This window comes from Chlorocebus sabaeus, chromosome 1 (genome assembly GCF_047675955.1).
Source record: "Chlorocebus sabaeus isolate Y175 chromosome 1, mChlSab1.0.hap1, whole genome shotgun sequence".
NCBI classification, from domain to species: domain Eukaryota; kingdom Metazoa; phylum Chordata; class Mammalia; order Primates; family Cercopithecidae; genus Chlorocebus; species Chlorocebus sabaeus.
The window spans coordinates 106,459,157-106,479,693 of NC_132904.1; the positions used below are offsets into that span (position 1 = coordinate 106,459,157).

At 40.5% G+C, this 20,537-nt stretch overlaps 1 protein-coding gene across 2 annotated transcripts in view; it reads left to right on the forward strand.

Annotated features, from left to right (window-relative positions):
- Positions 1–5,855: 5,855 nt before the first annotated feature.
- The window catches only part of ZC3H12C (zinc finger CCCH-type containing 12C), a 79,038-nt gene continuing 64,356 nt past the window's right edge, over positions 5,856–20,537 (forward strand). The window contains exon 1 of one of the 2 annotated variants that reach the window (XM_008020774.3): positions 5,856–6,895. In XM_008020774.3, coding sequence (XP_008018965.3) covers positions 6,872–6,895 — 24 coding nt within the window. In that variant the 5' untranslated portion in view covers positions 5,856–6,871. Of the gene's footprint in view, positions 6,896–6,946; positions 7,106–20,537 lie in introns of those variants that run through there. The other variant, XM_008020776.3, reaches the window with a different exon arrangement.

Consider the following 20,537-nt stretch of genomic DNA (forward strand, 5'->3'; position numbering starts at 1 on the left):
CTGCCCTGCTGATAATCCTGCTGTTCCTGTAAACTGCAGCCCTAATTATGGGCTTTCGCTCCTATTTTATTGCTGTTCTATTTGCTGTTTGTTTGGAGAATTGTTTTGTCTTAATTTGTTTGCTAGTCAGTTGCTTGTCTTTTTCTTTTTTAACCGAATCCCTGCCTTCTTCTGCTAGTTCGGTAGTTGGCTCCTTCCTTGTTCCCTCATGCTTGAATATTTTTCTAATTCCCCAATTCCTCTGAGATTTGAATCCTATCTTTCAGAGACTGGAGTTCTGAATCCCAGTTCCCATAGCCATGTTTTTACTACCTTCTAACAAATTAATGTTTAAACAAGCAGCCACAGGTTGGAGAGTCATCGGGGTTTCCACTGTCCATAGCCAACCTGTGTGTCTTCCACATGCCAGGCACAGAAAAACTAAGGGCAACACAAGCAGCAAGACAGACAGAGCTCCTGGCTTCAGGGAGCTTACATTCTCGTGTGGGAAGACCAACAATATATCAAATAAGCAAATACAATTCGAGGTGATGAGTGTTATGAACAAACACGCATGCTGCCTGGGCCCCATGCCTACAGCTGACCCACTGTGATACCTCCAGCTTCTGTGCACTTCCTCCTGTGTCTGCCCACAAGAACATCCCTGGATATTCCCCTTGGGTAAAGCAGTTCCCAGCAAAAATCTTCATAGAATCTGAGTTTAGAGCCTTTGACAATTAAGTTGTAAAAACAATGACTAACTCCATTAATGCTGGCTGGGAATCCTTGAGCAATAATGGGATCTCCCCTTTCATATGATCATAGGGACCTTTCCCTTGCCTGGGAAGCCCCAGCCTCCACACGTGCAACTCACAGGACTCCTATAACTTCCTCTTCCTTGTGACTGGGCAACTATTTGAAAAAAATAGTGGCTGGTTATTCACAGAATGCAAAAGAAAGGCATGGGCAGAGCACACATCACCAATAAATGCAGCCTTTTAAAAAATATTTTTGATAGCAAATTCAAGTGCCCAATTTAAAATTCAAAAGCTATGAAAGGGTATAGGGTAAAAAGTGAGACTCTTCTCCACCCTTTCTTCCCAATTATCCAGTTCTTCTGCTCAGAGACAACCAGCTTTACCAGTTTCTTGTGTGTTCATCAGAGATATTATATGCATATATAAGCAAACACAGAGTTTTTTTTTTTTTTTACACAAATGGTAGTAGACATTGGTCTTTACCTTCCCTTTTCACTAAACAATGTATCTTGAAGTTTATCCACACATATAAAGCCACACCACTCTCTTTAACAGGTGAATGGTATTTCAACGTATGGAGATACTGCAATTTATTTAAAGTCCTCTATTAGTGGACATCTAGACTGATCCTAATACTTTTTGTCTTTGCAAATAAAGTTACAATTAACATTTCTGCAATACAGTCTTCTAACAGAAGATGTACTCTAACCTGCAAATTCTATAACTCTGTTTTTAACTATCTAAATTTTGTACATTTATAATTCTACTTACCAGTTTCCTTTTAAAACAACAGATGCTCGTATACTTGAAGAGGACGCTGTAGTACACTTGAAATCACAGGTTGAAAGAAAAATTTTAAAACTTCTGGGCAAGGCAAACCACAATGGAATGGCAGGTATGGTCCTTGTCAGGGTGGCAAAAATGCCATCTGAGTATTAAGTGTTCACTGTTCTCAAAATTCCTACACTGGCCAAACATGGCTATAGCAGGGCAGTCACACTGTTTCAGGTAGAAAATCCAGCACATGACTTCATGACACTAGCATATTTACAACCTTGCAATTCTGTCTCTCTGGTAGCCTCCTGCAAATACTGGGGAAAAAACAGAGTCATGCTGTTGGTAAGGAATCTTGCGGTTACCCATCAAAAGAAAGAAGCCCTGAGATTGGTCAGCAGCACACTTCTTGTGTCCTCTAGTTTCCTTTCCCTAAGAACTCAGTACTAAAAAGGAACTCTAGCCAGTCACTGAAGCTCATAAGCAAGGATGTATTTCAGCCCTCAGTGTCTGTCTTATACACAGCAGGTGCTTAGTAAATGGTTGTGATGTAGTAATGCTTGACGTTTCATGGGTTGTTGGAATTAACCAGAACTTCTCTAAAAGACATAAAAGAAACTGTGAATGAAACATCACAACAGTCACCTGGTTATGTGCGTGAAGCTCTTCAACTAGAGGAAATCAGGTGCTGGCCAAAGAGACAGAGGTGAAGGCGCCTCCGGGGGACAGCTGATATTGCTTCAACTAAGGTAAGTGTTTTGGCAGAAATGGCAGAGGCGTGAGACATGAAAGCAGGAGACAGAACTCTCCTGCAACACCAAGTGTAGCCATGTGGTCCACACATTTTCAATGAGAAAACACCTAAGGACACCACTGGGAAGCCTCTAAATAGAACTAAAAGCAGTTGCCAGGAGGTGCGCCACCTGAGGGTGAGCATCTGAAGCCCCAGGAGGTCTTAGATAAGGTGACAAGGTAATTGGAAGTTCTGGACTAAGGCAGCCAAGGTGAGATGTGAGGAGGATCTGAAACTCTACCTTTTAAGGCTCAAATGTGAATCTAGGTGTGTGGAAGTCTACCTAAGAGCCATATTTTAGAAGGCAGGACTGCTGCCTTTGTGACCATTCTCCCTCTAGCTGCTCTTTCCAAAGCATTTGCTTTCTACTAGTGAGTTTATTCCTAGATTTTGCCTACTCTGAAGCCACAGCCACTAGAGTTCTTTAATTATGTACAATTCCAAGTCGCAATCCAAGGTCCAGACTTAACTTTGTAACTAAAAAAGATTTAGTTATCCAGAATCAATAATAGCTAAAGTGCCATATTTGCCTAATGCCTGTTTTGAAGTCTACTATCAGATGTTCAGAATTTGATCCTCAATTTTGCAATGATCTCTAAGTTTCTTTTCATTATCCTAACATCCTCTGAACCCATGAAAATTCTTCCCAATATATTCATTCCCTCTCTCTCTCTCTCTCTCTCTGAGTAAATATAATTTGGGGGTAAAAACAGAATATGAGTGGAATTCCCTAATGCCTATTTAATACTGAGTCATGTAAACATTTTATGTTTATTTGAAATTTTCTTTCCACTCTGGTTTATTAAAGATGAACAGCCATGCCTGGTTATTGTTATGATAGTGACAATTTTAACTTTTCATACTGATGCTCTCAATAGTAGATAATGAATACTCTCATTTACTGAACTATCTGCCTTTCTGAGATAGGACATAAAATATTTCCACATGCATATTCTGCTGTTATCTCAAATACACACCTAAAGCCAAACTATTCTGAACATTTAAAAAAACTGTTTCTATACCCATACACTGCCCCCTTTTTCCATTAGTAATACTGCAGGTTTCACATTCACACCCATGAAGTCATTTTAGACTTCTTCTTTTTCTTAAGTGCATCTCCACCAAGTGCACTCAATCGTTCACAAAACCTCTATGATTCGTATACCACAATGTCTCACTAGCCCATTTCTTCTCTTCCCTCCCTCACTGTCCACTTTGTGATTTCAGGTCATTTCTCCCACATTAATCTGCAAACTTGTTTCCCTCCCTTTTCCAAACCATCCGGTGACCATCATAATATTGGTATTCCTCTAATGGGACATTATCCACATCACTTTCTGACCAAAATCCTTCCAGATTCCCTACTGGTACATAGACTACATGGGGCCAAATTCTCTCTCTCTTTCTCTCTCTTGCGCTCTCACTCTGTGCACGAGTGAGAGTATATTCCTTGCTTGTTTTGCAGATCTCTGTAATTTTGTCCTACTTTTCCTTTTCAGCTTTTTGTTATCCTGTTCCCTAAATTGCCCTGGCACTCTTTGTGTATGTTGTCAATTCTATGAATATGCCCTTCCTTATCCTCTCCACGTACCAAAATACTACTCATTCATCATAATCCAGCTCAAATCTCCCCTTTTTGAAATGCAGATTCATCTTCTATGTAAGTGTTCCTAACCACCCCAACCTAAAGTGACTCCTCTGTCTTCTGATACCTCATGGCATTTATTACCTACATTCACATTTGACACTTATAAATTATCTTCTCTTCTTAGTTTTCTTTTAACTTTTCATGTGTTTTTATTTCTCCAAATGAATAGTAAAGTAATAAGGGCAGTTACTGTATCTTATTCACATAATGGGTCCTGGTTTCTAGAGTCAAACTGACTGCATTTTAGCCCATGCACTGTTATTTACTGACTATAATCTTGGTCTTAATTGTCTCGTCTGTGAAATGGAAATAGTGGTAGGTATTTCCTTACAGGGGTTTTGTGGGCATTTTATGAGACAATGCATGCAAAGTGCTTAGAATAGTATCTGGAACATGGTAAGCATTCATTAAATGTTAGTTATTATAATTATTACTCATCTCTTTTACCTTGATTTTTAACCAGACTTAATCAATATTGAATGGAGTTCAGCTGAGTCAATCGTGGGATTTACAAGGTAAGAGGTAGACTGTGTGGGCAGAATACTGCGGAATGGGGGAACTTCCTGGCATCATTAAAGTCATGCCATACATGCTGTCACTTACCATCAAACAGCCTCATTCTAAGTCCCTGCTAAGTCCCTTAGAGATCCTAAGATTAAGGGCCTCTGACTCTGCTCCAGAGACCTCTAAGGTTTTGGCACAATGTAAAAGGGCTGCTTTCCCAGCCCCTACTTTCCTGCCAATAAAATCTGACCTGGCTGCAGACAGCAGGCTGCCAATCTTCCTAAGGGGCTTCAAGGTGGTATGAAAAAATGTGGACCTGGCTGGGCGCAGTGGCTCACGCCTGTAATCTCAGCACTTTGGAAGGCCAAGGAAGGTGGATCACTTGAGGCCAGGAGTTTGAGACCAGCCTGGGCACATACATGGGGAAAACCTGTCTCTACTAAAAATACAAAAACTAGCCAGGTGTGGTGGTGCACACCTGTAATCCCAGCTACTGGGGAGGCTGAGGCAGGAAAATCACTTCAACGCCGGAGGCAGAGGTTGCAGCTGAGATCGCCCCACTGCACTCCACCCTGGGCGACTGGGCCAGACTCTAAAAGAAAAAAAAATGTGTGGACCAGAGAACCAGAGAAGCCAGTCTACCTGCCTACCTGCAATTTTATTTAATCGGCTTCACGACTGGCCTACTGACGTGGACAACAAGCTCAGTAAGACACACTCCTTTCATCTCACAGGCAAAGTCAGGATGCCCATGTGCACCAGCCAGTTGGATACTCTCAGCTGGGACCCCATCATCAACAGATAAAGAGCAACTGATGCTGACCAAAAAGATGGGGACATCTGTGCTGCTCAACTGAGCTGTAAAATCCTATATTTGGTAGAGAATATTAAACTGAAAATTACCAAGTTTGAACCCCGAAAACACATCATGAATACCATTTGGCAGTCCAAGCAAATTCAACAGATCCAGGCTTAAACTATACATATGCCCTACTGAAAACAATTCAGAGGCAATAGCTAATTTTATGAAAGATGAAAAGTGTGATCAAAGGCATGAATCGTGGTCCAGTGAAACAAATGCGTCCTTTAGATGTAGCAGACCTGAATACCTCACATTCAAGCTGTGTAACTGCAGGTACATTTTCTAACCTCGATTTTCTGATGGATAAAGGGGTTTCTAATACCCAGCTCACATAACTGTGGTGACAAATGGGACAGTGGATTTAAAGCAGGCTATTTGGCAAGTAGCACATGGTAGGGGCACAACCCATTCAGTGTCCGTCCCTCTCACTCCAGAAGCAGACTCACCCTGCCCAAGGCTAGGCATGAAGCTCCTGGTAATGATTCCAAGGGCGGGTGAATAAGGTTATTCGAACATTTCTGAAACATTGACTTAGTTTGTGCTGGGTGTTGTACGATTCACAGAAGTAGAGACTCTCTGCTCCCGGTGCTTTTCAGCCTGCGACTCAGGCGCCCACCTCTGTGCAAAGGGCTGTTTCCTTCCGATCTCCTGAAAGAGATCTGGATGGATCTGGGGTTCACGCTCGATTTTGACACTTTGATTGCCATTTCCATCAAAGCCAATTTCCTTGCTGAAAGAAGTCCTACCCCTGGGTGAAATCCCAACAGTCATTTGTTTAAATTCTTTTATTGGCCTTGTTAATGCAGGGTGTGGTTTTTCCTCATCACGGAATATTGATAAGTAAACAACCACGGGGAACCTGCCCTAAGAAGGCGGCCCGTCGATCTCCTTGACTGCCCAGGACATGATCCGTGTTATTGCTGGGTGGAGAAGGTGTCGCCGAGCGGACAGGCGCCGTCCTGCACCAGGCCAGGGGAGCGGCACGGGGAGGTCGGGACCCCTGGGTTGGGCCGGGGCAGGGAATGGGCGCGAGGGGAGGCGGCGCGGGAACCTCGGGCAGCCCCAGCGGTTGGGTTGAGCCCGACAGGTTCCAGCAGCTCCCCTCACCCCTCTCCACGCCTCCCGGGTTTTCCCCTTGGCTCGGGGTTTCCTGTTTCAGTTCTCGGCGTTCTCCAGCAGCAGGTGCTGGTTTGCCAACCTCGGCTCCAGAGGCGGCGACGGAGGAGAAGGAAAAGAGGGAAGGGGAGGAGGAAGCGGCGCGGCTGCGGTGGCTGCGGGCGGGCGGGCGAGCGAGGAGCGCAGAGCGAGGCGGCGGAGCCGGGTTCGCTGTCGCCCGCGGAGCAGCGGCACGGACGGCGGGCAGGGCCGAGCCGAGCGCTCGGGCGCGCCCGAGCCGGAGCCCCGGCGTGCGGCCAGCTGGCCGGGCGGGAGGCATGAGGGAGCCTCGCACTCGCCCCGCGCCCTAGCGGCGGCCGCGGCAGCCCAGGGCTGAGGAGAGAGGCGGCCGCCTGGCGGAGGGCCCCGGGGCTGCCCCGGCTCCAGGGCATGTAGTGATGGCTGCGGAGAAGAGAATGCAAGTAGGTTGAGCAACAGATTCGAGTGCGCGCGCGTGGGGGGTGTGAGTTGTGCAACCCGGGGAGGGGGCGCCAGGGCTGCGGCCCGCGGAGAGGGCGCGCGGGCGGGCGCGGCTTGGCGCGGGAGGGCCGAGGTGGCCGCTGTCTCCGCGGGCCCCGCTGTCCGCTCGCCGCTTCGTCGCGGGGCTGGCCATGCCGGGTAGCGGCTCCCAGGTTTGGCCTCGGGAAGCGGGTAGGGGGCGCGGACGGCGGAGAGTGCGGTCCTGGGGGAGCTGGTCGTGGGGAGGGCCGCGGGGCCGCGCCCGGGCGCCGGGTGGAGGGCGCCGGAGCCGCAGCGACCTCGCCGGGTGATCTCCAGGCCCAGGCGGGTCGGGCTCCGGAGGTCGAGTCGCCGAGCTCCCGCCGCTCAGGTGGGGCCGAGCGGAAAGCCCGGCGCATCCTCCCCGCGGGCAACACCGTTCCCGCCGGGATTTCGGGCGAGGTGAGGCCGGGCTTCCCGGCCCCGCGGCCTAGGGCACCGGTCCCCGTCCGCCCGCCCGGGGGCATAGATCCCGAACATGGAGGCGGGCTCGGGCGCCGCGGATGGAAACGGACACACTGCGCTGCCCCCGCGGCTCAGACTCGCGCGCGCTCGTGGGGCGAGGCATCACTTGGCATCTCAGATCCAGCCCCGGCTATTCGCTTTACTATCCATCGCGCCATCCAGATCGCCAGCACCCCCAGGCTGGGCGTCGCGAAAGCCCCTCACTCCCCCCTCGTCCCTCCTTCTCCCCCAGGCTCCAGTCCAGATCCCTTTTACACGCTGCGTTCATTTTAGCGCGGCTAGTTCACATTTTTAACTCCCTACTAAGAAGTGTTACAAATAGAACTTGGGGAAATGAATCCCGCTTTTCTTCCCTAAGCTGTCTCATTTAAAGCCCTTAAAAACAGCCCTAACATCCAAGTACTGATTACTCTGTCTGGGGTTCTTGCCATTTGGTTATCCGTTAACAATCCGGGTTTGTGCTCGGTGTTTTGTGATAAAGAGATGAAATACGAATCCAGATTTAGGGAAAGTTTTCCTATTGGTTGACAAGACTGTATTGGAGTATCCCAGGCCCATCAGGCGCTTATTGATTCAGACTTTTTTTAAACCATTTTAGAATAGATGCAGAGATAATTGGAGCTAAGTATTGTGTGTTTAGAAATTTGGCAACGTTGTTCAGTTTTTCACTTGTTACGTGCTTGAGTTTTTTCTATTTTTAAAATGCATATTATAAACGGAAAACAAGAGATAAACCTCAAACACAATTTTTGACTTTTCAAGAACCACAAGAAGTCATAAATACAGTGTGTTATAAATGTTTTTGTATTAATGGACTTAGGATTTAGAGGGTATGACTTCCATTTCTTTAATCACATATACAATTGATTTTAGTGGCAGTTTCTTAATTTTAGTGTTCTCTGGTGTTTGACTACATGATAGCTTCATCAAAGATTTGTAAAATTAATCTTAGTGTCATAAGCCCAGGAAGATGCCTAGTTCAGACTTGACCCCCTGTTCACCTGTTTTCTTCCAATTTGGCATGCTTATTTCAAGTTACCTAAATCTGTCTACTTGATGGTACCATAAAAATAGAATGGCCTGTTGACTATGTGCCCATAGTTCAAAATGTTTTAATATTTTTACATGAAAGAGTCAATTTTACTTTCAAAGTAAGTTACAAGATTCTACTTCTAGTGTTTGGTCATCATAAAAGTACTTAAAACATTATAACCAAAGTAGAATGAACTTTTAAATAAACAACAAATTGGTGTTTTTTAGCCTTTATTTAATAATGGAAGTCTAACGGAACTATTTTAGTATAATGGGAAATATTAAAGGATAGGAAACAGAAACTTGGAATGTTTCTATACTGATGGGAGTTTTTATTAGTCACTTCCTTGTACTAAATTTTTGTTTTAATGACCAGGCTATATATAAATACCCTATTTTATATTATGGGATTCTTTGGAGCTAGGTTTTCATGGGTTACCAACATCTGCAAAATTGGATCCCAAGTTGTTAATAGAAATTTTACCTTTAAAACATTTTTCTCCTTCTACAACTAGGTCTTCATTCTAGCAGATCACAGTGGTTGCTACATTAATTTTAATTACTATCACAAATGTAAAAGTGTTGCTGTTATAACTTCTTAGTTTGCTTCATTGTTTTTTTTACATTAATTTAGGATTCTTTCATTCTGATTTGATAACATTTTTAAGAAACAAACAAGATATTCAGTAGGGAATGTTTGTATCTTTTTACTGTTGGAATGTAGAATAACACTAATCTGCAGTTATTGCTCATTTGAAACTGGTATGCTTCTGTTCCCTCTGCAAATACTTATCACTCTAGCTGCTGTGTAAGGCCCCTAACCTCCAAAAGGATAGATTATGAACAGAATATAATGCTAAGTGGAATGTACTAAGTTTCGTGAAAAAAGAAGTGAGAAATTCAGGTACTGGGGAGTGCCTCAAAGGGAGGATTTGAGTAGGTAGAGCTGGTTGGGAGTCATTTCCAAATGAGTCAATGAACCCTGGCAGGAAAGCAGGGAGTGGGTGGTCCAGTATGTGGTGCTTGGGGCAGATGACAGGACTAGTGAGTGGGTAAGGTGGCGAATAGAATTTTGGAGTAGAGTTTTTATTAGAGCAATATTAAGTAAATAAGATGGTCAGTGAATAATGAAAATTAATTCAATCAGGATTCCAAATTTAAGCCTAAAATATTGAGATTCCAGGATTTGATTGTAAATCTACCAAATGTTCTAAATAAGCTTCTTGTGTTTTAAGTGCTAATATGCCTCATGGGCCTGCAGCATATGAAATCTCATGATTTTACAAAGCGAAAACGTGTGAAGATTCAACAAAACACATTATAATTTCTGCTGCTGTTTTTCAATTAATAGTTCAGAGAAATGATGATCAATCAAGAATGTGATTTTTTTTAAGAAAGATCTAGTTCACCCCAGAATAGATCTCTAATTTCTTGGTGATTCAAGATTTGTTTAAAAATTTCATAGGATTAATGTCTGACCATAGTAATTTTTGGCATCTGATAGCATAAAGATAATTTTCGGATCTGTGTTGTGGTGGTATCCATTCTCTACTGTTGCTTTGGTTTTATAGGTGACATAGTAATAGTCATGTGTATACACTGATGTGCCAGACAACATGCTAAGTCTACATGCATTATCTCATTTAACCCTTGTACACCTTTATGCATTGCTTCTATTATCCCCATTTTATAGATGTGGAAGCTGAGACACTGAGTTTGAGTAACTTGGCCAAAGTCATATAGCTAGTAAGTTGCAGAAGGGAGTTCAGACCCAGGCAGTCTGACTTTAAAACCCATGATCTTAACCACTCTGCAGTTCTGCCTCAGTAGGATTCTGTTTTTAGTTTGTTCTCTAAAAAGTGTGTCATCACGTGTGTTGTTTTGTTGACATACACCATTTGAAAATTAAGTGATGCATAGTGAATAGGTAAGACGAGAAGGCTTTCCTCTACAAAGTATAACAGTAATAGGACAATACAGAAATCCTGTCTGGCCAGGTAAGTTGAAGGCAAAGACCATGTCTTTTTGCCAGCTTGCTTGGGTTCACTAAAGAGAAAAATCAAAAGACAGTTTCAGCCCAGCGTGGCAAATGATGTAACAGCAGTGTAGTTCACAAAAAGGAGCACTTTTCAAAAGCAACAAACATTTTTAATGAGTAATTTTTAATTGATTTTTATAACTCTTTTCTCAGACTATAGAAATGTAATGTGCTTATTGTGGGAAAATTTAGAAAATATAGAGAAGTATAAAGATTTTAAAACACCTGTAGTCCCATAATCCAGAGATAACTCATTTAACATTATGGCAAATTTCTCACTGTTTAATTATTCTTAGCATCATCACAGGATTGTTTTACTTTCTTAAGGGAAAATGGAAACTAATTTCCCCTAAAGTATAATATACATGGTTTTACATTACAATACTGACAATAATTCTTATGCCTGGTGACGTAGCGTAAAGCAGAACTCATAAACAGATATCTGAACGTTCAAAGCATTCTGCCTTTAAGATAAGTATCACATCTCTAAGGGTGGACATGGAATAAGTAGAAAATCCCACGGTCTTCCTGCTTACCTGGAACATTGTACACTATCTTCCCTCACCTTTTGCCTGGGTCACACCTTATTCAGGCCTCAGCTTAGATGTCACTTGGTTTACTGAATTGTGGTTTAAGTTGGGAACGCTATGAAACATTTATTGTGCCAAGTATTGTTCTAAGTGCCCTACATGATATTAATGCATTTAATGCTTACTACCTGCTTAATGAAGAGGTATTTCAGTACCTCTTTTTTCAGATGAGAATACCGAACCACAATGTGGTTAAATAACTTACCCGAGTTCCCACAATTAATAATAGCAGAATGAGGGTTCCAATTAATTTAGCCAGGCTAAGTCCCTGTTAAAACAAATACAGTCATGCACTGCATAATCATGTCTTAGTTAAAAACAGACTGCATATATGACAGTGGTGTGTAAGATTATAATAGAGCTGAAAAGTTCCTGTCACCTAGTGATGTCATAGCTATCTCCTGATGTCACAGCACAAGGCATTACTCATGTGTTTGTGGTGATGCTGGTGTAAACAAACCTACTGTGCTACTGATGGTAGAAAGATAATGAACGATTATGTTACTGGTTTATTTATTTACTATACTATACTTTTTATTGTTATTTTAGAGTGTACTCCTTCTATTTATACGAAAAAAAAAAGTTAACTGTAAAACAGCTTCAGGCAGGTCTCTCAGGAGGTATTTCAGAAGGTGGCATTATCATAGGAGGTGACAGTGCCATGCCTGTTACTGCCCCTGAAGACCTTCCAGTGGGACAAAATGTAGAGGTGAAAGGCAATGATCTTGGTGATCCTGACCCTGTGTAGATCAAGGCTATTGTATGTGTTTGTGTCTTCATTTTAAATGAAGTTTAAAAAGTAAAAAATTTTCTAGATAGAAAAAAGCTTATAAAATAAAGATATAAAGAAAGAAGATATTTTTGTATAGCTGTACAGTGTGTTTCTGTGTTAAGCTAAGTGTTAGTACAAAAGAGTCCAAAAGTTAAAGAAATGAAAAAGTTTATAAAGTAAAACAGTTGGCCGGGTGCGGTGGCTCAAGCCTGTAATCCCAGCACTTTGGGAGGCTGAGACGGGTGGATCACGAGGTCAGGAGATCGAGACCATCCTGGCTAACACAGTGAAACCCCGTCTCTACTAAAAAGTACAAATAGCTGGGCGAGGTGGCAGGCGCCTGTAGTCCCAGCTGCTGGGGAGGCTGAGGCAGGAGAATGGCGTGAACCCAGGAGGCAGAGCTTGCAGGGAGCTGAGATCACGCCACTGCACTCCAGCCTGGGCGACAGAGCGAGACTCCGCCTCAAAAAATAAAATAAAATAAAGTAAAACAGTTACAGTAAGAGTAATTTATTGAAGAAAAATATTTTTGATAAACTTAGTATAGCCTAAGTGTAGCGTGTTTATGGAATCTACAGTAATGTACAGTAATATCCTAAGCCTTCACATTCAGTCACCACTCACTCACTGACTCATCCACAGCAACTTCTAGGCCTGTAAGCTTCATTCATGGTAAGTGCCCTATATAGGTGTACCATTTTTATCTTATAGACTGCATTTTTACTGTACCTTTTCTATGCTTAGATACACAAAGACTTACTGTGTTACAGTGTCCTACAGTGTTTAGTACAGTAACGTGCTGTATAGGTTGGTAGCCTAGGGCCATAGGCTATACCATATAGCCTAGGAGTGTAGTAGGCTGTATAGCCATCTAGAGGTTTCTGTAAGTACACTCTGTGATGTTTGCACAAAGAAGAAATCGCCTAAGGAAGAAAGGCATCTTATGTTCCTTCTCAGAACATAACTTTGTCAAGTGACACATGACTGTGTTAAGGTCTGTGTAACCTAATACGTGTCAATAGATTTGTCTACTATTGTGAGATTTAAGCAAAATAATGAAATCATCTTTCTTAGGAGTTTGGTTCTAAAAAGATACATCTTTTTCCAGTATAATTGGAATTATATTACTTATAGAACTTGATATCCTACCTTTGCTCTCTCATTTAACGTACACTAAGGATTTTCTCATGACACTTAGAAATATTTCTAACATTGTGTTGTTTTATTTAATCATTCTACTATTTCAGTTAGACATGTATTTTTTTTCCCAATATTGTAATATCATAATGCTTTATTTGACTAGCCCAGTGAAATTTCTTTTTCTGCATCTGTGTTCTTAGGATGGATTCCTAGCATTAGTGATAAAACCGAATAAACTTTAAGTTGTTTTATGCCAAAAAGCTTTTCAGAAAAGTTATATTGATATGTGCAACCATTAACATAGAGTCAGAGTACTGATTTCATCCCATGTTTGAGCCAGGAAGTATTAACTTTGAAATTTTGTGCTTGACAGTTTGATGATGAGCATTAATATCTCATTTTAATGCTGACTTTTCTACTTTAAATTATTAAGGTAGTACAAACTGGTTAAGATAAGCAAAGTGCAGAGAAAAAGCCACCTGAAATCTCCTTCTCAGAAATAACTTCAGGTTAATATTTTGTAAATATTCACCCAATTATTTTTTATTCCTGTAGTTACACTTTGCAGAATTTGTACATGAATTTTTAAGTAAAAACATATCACAATTACAAAAATCAACTGGGTGTGCTGGCATGTGCCTGTAATCCCAACTACTCAGGAGGCTGCGACAGGAGAACTGCTTGAACCTGGGAGGCGAAGGTTGCAGTGAGCCAAGATTGCGCCACTGCACTCCAGCCTGGGTGACAGAGCAAGACTCCATCTCAAAAAAAAAAAAAAAAAAAAATCACAAGCATTTTCTAATCCCCCAGTCCTAGGCAAAAGTAATTGGTAATTGCTCACTTCCCTGTGTTTTCAAAATACTTTTTTTCCATAACACCTGCATATTGGATGATAATTAACTCTTCTTCATTTCTTTACTGCTTTTTGTCTCATCTATTCACCTGTCAATAGAGAAAATACTACCTAGTGTCTAGATTAGTCATAAAAATTAACCGATAGTACAAAATGATAATAATAGTACACCATACTGTACCTAGGATTTTTACCTTGTTAGTAGTCTTTAGGCTCCCTGAGGGCAAGGACACTATAAGCCACATTATTTTATCCTGATTCTTCTACAGTTTGGCACATAGTACATACTTCATGAATGTGTTTTTATTATTAAAAGCTATATGTTACTTTTTTTTTTTTTTTTTTCTGATACAGGGTCTCTCTATGTTGCCCAGGTCAGTCTCGAACTCCTGGGCTCAAGTGATCACCCACCTCCACTTCCCAAAGTACTGGGATTACAGGCGTGAGCCACCAGGCCCAGCAAAAAGCAATATAGTACTTTAAATGAATCTGCTGGTAGTGGGTATGATAAACAAAAGGAGGTACAGGCATACCTCATTTTATTGTACTTCACAGACATTGCTTTTTTTTTTTTTTAAACAAATGAAAGTTTGTGGCAACTGTAGGTCAAGCAAGTGTGTCTGTACCATTTTTCCAATAGCATTCGCTCCCTTTGTGTTGCTGGGTCACGTCATGGTACTTCTCGCAATATTTCAAACTTTTTCATGATTATTTTATCTGTTATGGTGATCTCTGATCTGTAATCTGTGATGTTACTATTGTAATTTTGGGGGCTGCTGATAGAAGATAGTAAACTTAATCGAGCAATGTTGTGTGTGTTCTGAGTGCTCCATCAACCAGCCGTTGCCCTGTTTTTCTTCCTCTTCTCAGCCCCCCTATTCTCTGAGACACAACAATATTGAAATTAGGCCAGTGAATAACTCTATAGCAGCCTCTACGTATTCAAGTGAAAGGAAGATTCAGGTTCTCTCACTTTAATTCAAAGCTGGAAATGATTTAGCTTGGGGAGAAAGGCATGTGAAAGCCAGGATAGGCCAAGAGGTAGGCCTCTTACAACAAACAGCCAAGCTGTGAATGCAAAGGAAAAGTGTGAGGAGATGAAAAGTGCTACTCCAGCGAACACACAAATGAAAAGAAAGGGAACAACCTTATTGCTGATATGGAGAACATATCAGCTGTACTTTCTCACTGTATTGCTGGTGATGGTCTGGACAGACAATCAAGCCAGCCACAACATTCCCTTAAGCCAAAGCCTATTCCAGAGAAAGGCATTAACTCTCCCTAGTTCCATGAAGGCTAAGAGAGGCGAGGAAGCTGCAGGAAAAAAGTTTGAAGCTAGCAGAGGCTGGTTCATGAAGTTTAAGGAAAAAAGCAAGAGTGTTAGGTGAAGCAGCATGTTATCCAGATCTAGCCAAGATAACTGATGAAGGTGACTACATTAAACAGATTTTTCTATAGACTAAACAGCGTTATATTGGAAGAAAATGCCATCTAAGACTTTTATAGCTAGAGAGGAGAGGACAATGCCTGGCTGCAAGGACAGGCTAAAGGACAGGCTGACTCTTTAAGGGACAAATGCAGCTAGTGACTTTGAGTTCAGTGTTCATCTACCATTTTGAAAATCCTAAGGCCCTTGGGAATTAATGCTTTTTTTTTTGGAGACAGAGCCTTGCTCTGTCGCCCAGGCTGGAATGCAGTAGTGTGATCTTGGCTCACTGCAACCTCTGCCTCCCGGATTCAAGCGATTCTCCTGCCTCAGCCTCCCGAGCAGCTGGGATTACAGGCCCGCACCACCATGTCCAGCTAATTTTTGTATTTTTTTAGTAGAGAAGGGGTTTCACCATATTGGCCAGGCTGATTTTGAACTCCTGACCTCATGATCCACCCACCTGGGCATCCCAAAGTGCTGGGATTAAAGGCGTGAACCACCTTGCCTGTCCCAATGCTATTAAATTAATTAAATCTACTATGCCTGTGCTCTATAAGTGGAACAATAAAGCTTGGATCAGTTTACATCAGTTTACAGCATGCTTTACTGAACATTTTAAGCCCACTGTTGAGACTTACTGCTCAGGAAAAAAGATTCCTTTCAAAATATGTAATATTACCATTCATTGACAGGGTACCACCAAGAACTCTGATGGAGATTTACAAGGAGATTAATGTTGTTTTCATGCCTACTAACAAAATATCCGTTCTGGCAGTCCATGGATCAAGGAGTAATTTTGACTTGCAAGTCTTACTATTTAAGAAATATATTTTGTTAAGGTTACAGCTGCCAGATAGTGATTCCTCTGATGGATCTGGGCAAAATACACTGAAAACCTTCTGGAAAGGATTTACCATTCTAGATGCCATCAGGAATATTTGTGATTCATGGGAAGAGGTCAAAATAGCAACAATAATAGGAGTTTGGAAGAAGTTGACTCTAACCCTCATGGATGACTTTGAGGGCTTCAAGACGTCAGTGGAGGAAATCACTGCAAATGTGGAACAGATAGCAAGAGAACTAGAATTAGAAGTGGAGCCTAAAGATGTGACTGAATTGCTGCAATCTCATGATAAAACTTGAACAGATGAGGAGTTGTGTCTTCTGGATGAGCAAAGACAGTGGTTTCTTAATTTTGGAATCTACTGGTGAAGATGCCATGAACCATTGTGGAAATGACAGCAAAGAGGATTTCAAAAATTCAACTTAGTTGACAAAGCAGTGACAAGGTTTGAGAGGACTGACTCCAACCTTGAAAGAAGTTCTGTGGGTAAAATGCTGTCAAACAGCGTTGCATGCTACAGAGAAATCTTTCATGGAAGGAAGAGGAAATCAATGCAGCAAACTTCATTATCATCTTGTTTAGAGAAATTGCCCAAGCCACCCCAGCCTTCAGCAACCACCACCCTGATAAGTCAGCAGCCATCAACATTGAGACAAGAGCTTTCACCAGCAAAAGGAATATGACTCACTGAAGGCTCAGATCATCATTGGAATTTTGTGGCAATAAACTATTTTTAATGAAGGCATGTAAATGTTTTAGACATAATGCTATTACACATTTAAGAGACTATAGAGTAGTACAAACATAACTTTTATGGTCACTGGGAAACCAGAAAATTTGCATCACTTGCCCTATTGTGATATTCACTTTACTGTGACATTTACTTTATTGCAGTGGTCTGGAACCAAAACCACAACATTTCCAAGGTATGCCTATGGATGAGTAAGAGATGGTAACAATAATACATGCCGAGCACATACAATTGATACCCAAACATTTAAAATTTAACCTAGAATGTGTCGTGTAATTTCTTCAGGGGCAATACACATTTGCCTTTGAAGAATATAATTAACCTTCTTTACTTCTCTTAGTAAAATACTATAAAAGTGAATCTTCCAAAAGGGTAGTCTTTAAAGTTTTCAAGAGCAAAACATTTTAACTATTTTAAATGAAAGAATTTATACACATGTATATTTTTCGTCTTTCAAATAATGTGTAGCCTGTGATTTCACTTATTATGAAAGATAATAGTAGCTAACATTTATTGGTACTAACTTTATGCCAGGCCCAATATTAAGAACTTTGCTTAAATTATTTAATTTAGTTTTACAACTCTATTGGGTATGTACTGTTTTGCTTATCTTCCAGGTAATGGGACTGATGCCTGGAGTTGTTGAGTAGCTTGGCCCAAGTTATTGAGGTTTCTAATTTATCCTAAGTGAAACAGCAATACTTGTTACATTTTTTGTTTGCTTTAGATGGTAGGGGGCAGCAGGAACCAATTCTTTTTTTTTTTTTTTTTTTGAGGTGGAGTCTCGCTCTGTTACCCAGGCCGGAGTGCAGTGGCGTGATCTTGGCTCACTGCAACCTCCACCTCCCAAGTTCGTGCAATTCTTGTTCATCAGCCTCTCCGGTAGCTGGGACTACAGGCATGCACCACCATACCCAACTAATTTTTGTATTTTTAGTAGAGACGGGGTTTTGCCTTGTTGGCCAGGCTGGTCTTAAACTCCTGACCTCAAGTAATCAACTTTGGGATCATTTCGGCCTCCCAAAGTGCTGGGATTAAGGAGTGAGCCACTGCACCCGGCCAGAACCAATTTATATGGATTCATGTTAGTGATTTGGGGTCTTGTTTCCTTGATGTTAGCTGTTCCTTGCTGACATCGTCATTCCCTCCCTCTAATTTGCAGGAGAGACTTAAGCTGTGGATTGTGAACCTGGATGATGACATGCGAACATTATATATTAAATATAAAATGTTCAGGCAGTAATTAAAAGCTATAAGATATTCATATAATCTAGGTTGAAGACCTGAAAGGCTGCACAGTGTGGAGAGAACAGGTGGGGCCTCTGAAATCAAGTAGACCTGGATTTGAATCCCAGCTCTGCCATTTACTGGTTGTGACCTTCAGTGAGAATCTCAATTTATCTTTGATTTGTTATCCATCAAACATGATCTACTTTGCAGAGTTTTCAGTGATTCAAGATAGTGAGTGTAAAAGTGCTTGACACATAGGAGGCACTCAATATTCTGAAATGATTTAGCAGTGTCCGTTGATTTGATTGGACAGAGATTTTGTTTTGCTTTTCTACTTATTCATTGGCTCTTAGTTGTGTTCTGAGTCATTGAAATAGCCAGATATAAAATCAAGTTCACTTTTATTGCTTTTAATATGTCAGTTTATATTTTGGGTTTTTCAAAGAGATTTCACATCTATTACTTTATGTCTTATAGGGTGAAGCTAAAATTAGTTTTTATTCTTTGTTCTTAGTCATCTGTACTCATTTCCTATTCAAAATTATGTGGGCTTAATTTTATCCTTATTCTGTGATTTAATCTGTTTCAAATCTTGGCTTTTATTTTATAATTTATTTTTATTATGCTCTCACAGGGAACAGTTTTCCCGTATAGTTGAGGCTGTCTCCTCATTGTTGACTTACACTTTAAAAAAAAATCTTTAGCATCATTTTCTTTGATGGCCTCATTGAGCTGATGATCTTATGTATTAGAGTCTTTAAGAAATTTTGCTGTAATTTTAAATGCTTAGAACAGATATGAAATGTGCAAAAAATGTCTGTTTTAGGTTAAAATACATTATTTCTATTTTTGCTAAGATAGAAAAGTGCCTTAGGTAACAAAAAAAGGGCATAAAGTATGTTAAATCATGCATATGAAAAAGTAGTTTCAGATGAGGGAAGTGTTTTCTAAACTACACTTCTATTATTTTGACTATTTCAGCTTATCTTTTAAGATTAAATTTTGAGTTGTTTTAGCATTTTATTACATATGTGAAATATAGAAAACATAAAATGATAATGAAAATCATCTATAATTCTCACCTAGAGATGACTTAAAATTTATAATTCTTGTTTTCATCTTTTAAAAAAACTATTAATCTTTATAAACACATTTTTTTAAGAAGTATATACATATGTAGTTTTGTTTGGTTCTTGCTTTTCATTCAGTGTATCATAAGAGTCTTCCTGTGTCATTAAACATCCTTTTAAGAGATTATTTTTATTAGCTGAATGGCATTCAACATATTTAAGTACTGCAACTTAATTATGTTTATATTGTTAAATATTTTTTTAGAATGTCACCAGTTTTTTATTGTAATAACAGTGTGATCAATGTATATGTAGATCTGTTTCACATTATTGAATATATTTTTAACAAATTCCTAGATGTGGTCATGCAAACTGCCATCTAGAAAAGTTACACCAATTTATATTTCTATCAGCAACGTATGTGTTCATTTCTCTGCACCTATCACTGTTTCCCCACACAGCCTATTTATGTTCATTTGATAGATAAGAATGGGCATAATAGTGCTAAGAAGCTCATTTTATACAGAGAGACTGAGATTGGGTTCCTGCTGTGACACTTGGGGGTTATGTATGTGATCTTGGGTAAGTTTCTTATAAAATGTCCCTAAGCTTCAGTTTCTTTCTTTGTAAAATGATGATAATAATACATATCATGGTAAGGTCATGGTAATGATTGTAGAGATTATTTGATGGTATATATCGAAGCACTTAAATTATTGAGAAATGTCAGCTATCATTATTTATTATGAATGTGATGTCTCCTCATTATATGCTATATTTTATACTTGGTAGTGGCCGATATAAAAGAAATTTGTTTGTTTTTATGTAATCATCTGGCTACCTTATTGAATGAACCCTTTAATGTACTATTAGATCAATTGCAGGACCTAGTTCCAACACTTTTCAGTTGAGTCTCGTGATTTTCAGGATCTATAATAATGACCCAATACTTTCAGGGTTTTTTCAGTATTTCAATTTATACCTTTTTTCTTCTTGTTTCTTTGCATTGGATGAAATCAGAGAACAGTGTTGGTTAGTAGTAGGCATTCAGCCTTTTTTTTTCCGATTTTAATGGGACTTCTTGTTTTCTAACACAGGTATCTCCTGCTTATATATGCATGTTCTGAAAATACCTATAATGGTCAAATGTGATAAACTTAAAAATAGACTTACATGCCATAGAGGGATTCCCTTAAATTATTAAACCCCTAAGTATCTTTTATGAAACATCTTCAACAATGTATTTTCAGTATTTAAGACGTGGTGTCTTTTTTAATTGAACATATTGTCAATCAGTTTAAATCCAGGAAGGCTGAAATTTTACTAATTTCAATCCATTTAATGATTCTATC